Source organism: Aspergillus foveolatus, assembly GCF_047715535.1.
Source record: "Aspergillus foveolatus strain CBS 279.81 unplaced genomic scaffold BDW70scaffold_135, whole genome shotgun sequence".
NCBI classification, from domain to species: domain Eukaryota; kingdom Fungi; phylum Ascomycota; class Eurotiomycetes; order Eurotiales; family Aspergillaceae; genus Aspergillus; species Aspergillus foveolatus.
The window spans coordinates 23,233-29,323 of NW_027396199.1; the positions used below are offsets into that span (position 1 = coordinate 23,233).

The window sequence follows — 6,091 nt, forward strand, 5'->3', positions numbered from 1 at the left end:
TTTATTTTTATTTTTTTTTTTTTCTCTCTTTTTTTAATAGGGCAGTATTATTGTGAATGCCATGGACCATCATCAAATCTCATCCGCACTCATGAACCTCTTCATAGGTCCATACCGCGAGGTCCATGCCCGGAGCGGCCCGCCCCAGAAGAACAACGGGATTGCTACAAGAATACTGGCCGCTTGGATAGCAGTCATCTCGCCAAACACCGCAGCGGGTCCTTGCCGAGTGATCCAGTCGGCAGCATAGAGGGAGAGCAGCATGCCTATTGTGTTGCGGATGACGAAGATGATGACCAGGGCCTCACCGGTGAGCTGCAAAGGATATCCAGTATTAGGGGGTAATTCACTTCCAAAGAGTCAAGGGCAAATAGAAGCATACCGGCTTGTAACAGTCCAAACAATAGGTAACGGCGACATTGGAAATTGCCGCGACGCCAAAAGCCTGCATAGCATATCCAACAGCGGCTCCGATCCAGTGGACCTGATGTGCAATACATAGTCCGAAGATCAGGAGTCCGCCTGGCCCTATAACACCAGGGATCACGATGGCGGGTAGACGGTATTCAGGCAAACGGTGGCCTCGGCGCTTTGTGTATCGAGTCGAGATGATATCAATCAGACGGCCACCGAGGTAGAAAGCCAGCACGGAGCCGATGAATCCAGAGAGCGAGAGCAGACCCAGGCTTCCCGCCGACCAGTTGTACGGAGAAGCAGTGAATGTTCTCGAAGCTGTCAGCTGGACGACGATGTTCCTGTTCGGGTTAGTCAACTGACGGGCAGACAATCTGGACAACTGCTCACCATCCAACGGATATGCCAATGGCAAAAGCGGCCCACAAGAGCTGTGGGTATCCCACACTCCAAACAATGTCGAGCAGCGTCCTAACGAACGAAGCGTCAGGGTTATACCCCAAAGTCAACGACATCCACTGCAATGGCGTCCTTCTGCCTGAACGAGGTCGGTTTCGAAGATACGTTGTCTCCCGTACTGCAAAGATAGCCGTCACAAAGACAACACCGACAGCGACGGCCAGGAAATAGCACATCCACCGCCAGTCCTCCTCTTGCACGAGGTACGCGTTGATCAACGGTCCGATAAACAGACCACTCGTAAGGGCGAGGTGGAAAACCATGAGGTAATGGCCTCGGTCCTGAGGGGCAACCATATCCGACACCACTGCAGGCACGGTGGCATCTGCTGCCGCCGCTGCGAAGCCAGAGAGGATCCGCGAGGCGAGAAGTTCGCCATAACTCGATGCGCGGCTGGACCACACATTCATCATACAGAGCAGCAGCATCGACATCAAATATACTGGCCGCTTCCCAACCACTCGCATCAACGGAACCCAGAAGATATTTCCCAGACCGAACAGGAAGACGTTGAAGCACACCAACTCGCCGGCTTGGGTCTGGGAGACGCCAAATTCCTGAACAATGGCCTTTGTAGCCACGGTGAAGTTACTGCTATTGACATTGGCGAGGAAGGTATAGAAGCAAATGGTGAGGTACGTCGTCAATCTAGAGACCGTGGACCAATTCTGCTTCGGTCAGCGTGACTCCTATGCCTGTATTCACCATCTACCCGCGGCAATAGCTAATAGAATCACATACCTGAGGATCATTTGGATCGTATTCCGCCGTTTCTTTTGGTTCATAAGATATGGCTTTCTCGTCACCAACAGACTCGATATAGTCCGTCGAGGGCTTTGGCTCGGCCATGGTGCAAGGATTGAAAGACGAAAGAGATCACTTGAAAAATTGGATCTGGGGTAGTTTTTAAAACTGGGCCACTACCTAATCCCCACCTCTCCACGTCTGGGGATGGGGTTCAGTGAATTCGACTCCATACTGCAGATCTGCAGTGTATGAGTAGGGATTTCTGTGAGGAATTGCCGGTGGAGTCGGTTTATCCGAGTCGATCGCCGAGGGCAAATGCTTATCCTGTCAGCAAGGACCGGCTAATCCGATGGATCTTACAAAGGACTATGACAAGTACTACATGTTATTCCCAGTCATCTGGCATAAGAATAATAATCGCCCATTGATTATGCTGAGGCTAGGTCTTTCTTAGCAAAAGCCATGTCTAGGTCGTGTCTAGGTCAGTTGCACGAGACTTCTGCACTCAGCAGAGAGGTCAGGCCTGCCAAATTGGCCTGTTCTCAAGGGGTTTGACACAGCAAGGCAGCGGGGCACACTGCTTCACACTGACTCGTGCACGGCGGAAAATTATCCGGTTCCGGCTGCGCCTAGCTTTCTGCCAGGTGCGGCCGATAGTTCGACCGATAATCAGAGCGACGTAATGGTGGGCTCCTGGGCCGAAGCGCCCAGAGGAGAGACTAATACACACAATTCGCCCTTCACGTGGCTGTAACCAGACAGTCAAACGCAATGTGCGCTGCTCAATTCGTGTTGCCTTTCGTTCCCTGACCCACCAACTAGCGGGCTACCGGCATACAGCCGCTATCTTGGCGGTGCCAAAAACATGGGAAGGATACATTTAGGATATATTTCGACGGCAACCTGCATATCAAAGTTACGATCAAAGCGAACTCGCGATACTCGATCGGGTTAATGGTTAAATGAGTTTATGGCTGGCATGTCGACGGCTGGGCTAATGCAAGGGCGTCGACGTCTCCGACCACGAACTCGTCCGAAGGCTTCCGCACTCGATCGGAATAAGAAAGGGTAAGGGAGACTTGGATGGCTTAAATCAGTGATAATCTCGAGGGATACCACTGGCGGGCTGTTTACTTGGCAGGCAACGCCGCTTGAGACTCATTTTTCGGGCAATCACTTGGATCCCGACCCGGCCACGCGTGTGAATTGCGACGGGAGATTGTGCCAAGATCAGTCTCAATGACCGGGGTATCCCCCTAGCATCGTCATAACTCGTAAGTTCTTGGACTAGCACATGGGGGGTGTCATTACGAGTGGTGTGAGGACGAGCCGATGGACTTGGGATCGAATAGATGGCTGCCGTCTCGACTCTGATATTGACCAAGTACCTCCTAGGGAGGTCGCCCCGCCGCTTTGCCGTTCAGGGACGCGAGCATATCAACATGATGGGCATTGGGTGACATCGACGTCGGTCGCATGACGGAAGCTAATCTTGCGGTCGTCGGCGGATTATGCCGTCACTGTTGATTTCCCAGGGGTTTACGTCTTAATCCTTCCCATTGTCTATCTCGGCAGGGGGAGCAGCTCGTCCGTGCACCTTCTTGTTGACGGATGTCTTTGGCTAGCGCCCGATGCGTTTCCCGGAAAGGCACTGGGGTCTGCCGCTTTATATGGTAGGCCGTGGCATCGACTCCAGCTTGAATATTCCTACTACGATGCTCAGCATGTCTGTAGAAAGTTGACAAATACTCTTCGGCCTGGAGACGTAGTCACACCGTATGGCACAGTCAAGACTCCCTATCTTCATGTCTGCCTTAAGAGCTCCTTACAATAACGCCTCTATGTGCAATTGACCATTGTTATTTCCGACATTTTGCGTATCAGCGGCCAGCTATGAGCACAGGCAACCACGCGGCTGCTGGAAATTACAGATTTTTCACAGGTATTCCTTTAGATAGGGTCATTCAGATGCAATCGAAATATAGATGCCCTTTTCCCCTGGGAGATTCCCCGCCTCGAGAACGGGTCACCATAATATGTGAACTTGAGACACTTGGAATTTAGAGACGATGCGAAAAGCCATCGCTGCCGGTAATTTGTAAATTGACAGGGAAGTATACAAGTCTACGAATCGGGGGGGCCTCGCTCTAAGCCGCACAAGGCAATATCACCGTCATCATTCTCTGTGAACAGTTAAAGAAAGATAGCCGCCGGGCACATTCAGACGGAAGACAAATCAAGTCAGCCATCTGAACTTTTGATTTGTTGGAAAAGCATTCACGCAAAACAAAAACCGAAGAGACGGCTTCTATACTAAGCAGAGCTCCAAGATTGCTCCTCAATCCATTCGTCCATTAGCAGCCCTTGCGGAGATTATAGTACATACTCGTTAGCTCAACATCATTATGCATGAGTCTCGCACAACCAGGAGCTCGTCCATACAGTAAGAATAGAACTAACGGTTTAGAGAGACTCTACTAACTATAGGACTGAGAACCCCCCCCTACTTCTTCTTAGGCCGGAGACTACTACCGTTCAATTCTGGTGAAATGATTCAGCTGACTATCAAGTCTCCTTAGGCAAGCTGTCTCGGTTATAACGGCATCTGCGTGTCAGCGATGCTCCAGCACATCCCTCTGGACAAATACAAATTTCTCTATCGAACAATGCAGCTTTCATCTTCAGCCATTGCTGATCGACCTCATCACCGCATCGCCCGTACCTAATATCGTCTAGAGCCGTCTGATTCATTGAAAGTAGCCCCGCCCAAGACGGACTACACAGCGGACAAGATACGCACAGGCCGTGCTCAAGCTTAACTTGAGCTAGCTACTTTCCCGTAGATCTAGAGATCAATCCTCAATATACCTCGCTTGGGGTTTCCCCTCGTCTGAACGGAAGCTCTCAAAAAGATGGCCTGGAAAAACAAGCGAAGTTAGAAGGCATGGTATCATCGGTACACAATCCTTCAAACTCCCAATAGGGGCGATCCCCTACGCCTCCGTATATTGCAGAGATACCAGACCGGTCTCTAAGTTGTAAGTGGCCCATAGGATTGATTTGAGCTTTGAAGACTAATCAGTAGGCCAAGCCGGATCAGACCTCCGAAAACTGGAATATGATGTTCAAGGCGTGGGCGTAAGCGCCAATATAATGAACCCAGAATGGTTGACCTACCATCGCTTGAACATCCGTCCGTCCATAGAGAGCCGGAGGACTTCGGCGTATGAGCTCCTCAGATGATCGAGCGCGATCACCGAGCTCAGTTCGTCCACTCAGTTAGCTTGAACAGCCTATGAAAATTGAATGCGAATTTGTCAGCATCTTATCCCATACCAGACCTACTCGCTCCATCCGCATCGTGATTATTGTTGCTTATTATTTTTAAAAATACTCCGGCCAATGATATTTGCCACTGTATCCTAATAGCCTTCTTTGAGAGCGAAGCTGCTATGCTGGGTAAAATTTACCCAACGGGAAAAGACGCTTGTCTACCAGGCAGAGGATTTAGGCGTACAGCCTGCGATATGCGGAAGATAAGGAGATTTAATGCGTGTCTTATATTAACCGACCTGTGTTTCTATATTATTCGGTGCTTCGTTTAAAGTACACGTGTTGCCGATAGACCTCGGCATTACCCGTGGGTGACCCGCGACGGGTCACCCATTCACCCTCGATGGGTGGGTGATGGGTGAGGACCTCTCACCCATGGGTGGGTGAGGGTTGGCCATGGGTGACCCGCGTGGGTAAGAGGGTCACCCGTGGGTGGACAAACAAAACAAACATATTTTATGCATATTTATGTATTTCCTGGTCGTATCTTGATGTAATTTAGAAGTATCGAGAATAAATAAATCAGTTTAACATGTAAAACTTCGAATCTAATAAGGTTATCAAGAAATTGTCAAAGTGCATGAAGTAAAGTTTACATAGACCTCGAAGCTACTTTGCCGCATGATACGCACTATATATGTTATGGGTTGAACCCCAGAATAACGGCTCAGGCGTGGCCTTCGCTGCTATATAGGGCGCTAGATTCAACTGATCATTCTGATCAGTTGTCTTGTACCTTTTTAGTCAAGCGGTCTGACCTATACTAGCGCGTAGGTATCCAGCCTGTTACAATATATATAACCCCCCTTCGAGGTTGAACATTCATTGTGGTTTCAAGCCCACTATCACCACGATACCTAGCCTGTTAGATATATGGTAATTCGACCTGACTATCTGAACAGATAAAGGATACAAAGCTATTTCCTTATTTTTCATATAGAATATGCGCATATATCTGCAAGAATCAATGTAATACTGGAACGGTTATAAACAGCAGTAGAATACGTGATTAGCTTATCAGTTTTATGCACAAAAATCTGTCCCAAAATGGAAAATTATGCAAAGACGGGTGAGTTGTGGGTGACCCATGGGTGGACCATGGTCACCCATGGGTATGTGGGTTTGGGTGACGGGTGAG

The 6,091-nt window shown here is 49.4% G+C and overlaps 1 protein-coding gene across 1 annotated transcript; it reads right to left on the reverse strand.

The window, feature by feature from the left end:
• Positions 1-72: 72 nt before the first annotated feature.
• Positions 73-1,722, reverse strand: BDW70DRAFT_166552 (major facilitator superfamily domain-containing protein; the record flags this gene model as incomplete). Its single annotated transcript, XM_073742013.1, has 4 exons — positions 73-315; positions 383-755; positions 805-1,541; positions 1,615-1,722. 4 exons carry the CDS (start codon positions 1,720-1,722, stop codon positions 73-75), a joined length of 1,461 nt encoding a protein of 486 aa, XP_073590969.1.
• Positions 1,723-6,091: the final 4,369 nt, after the last annotated feature.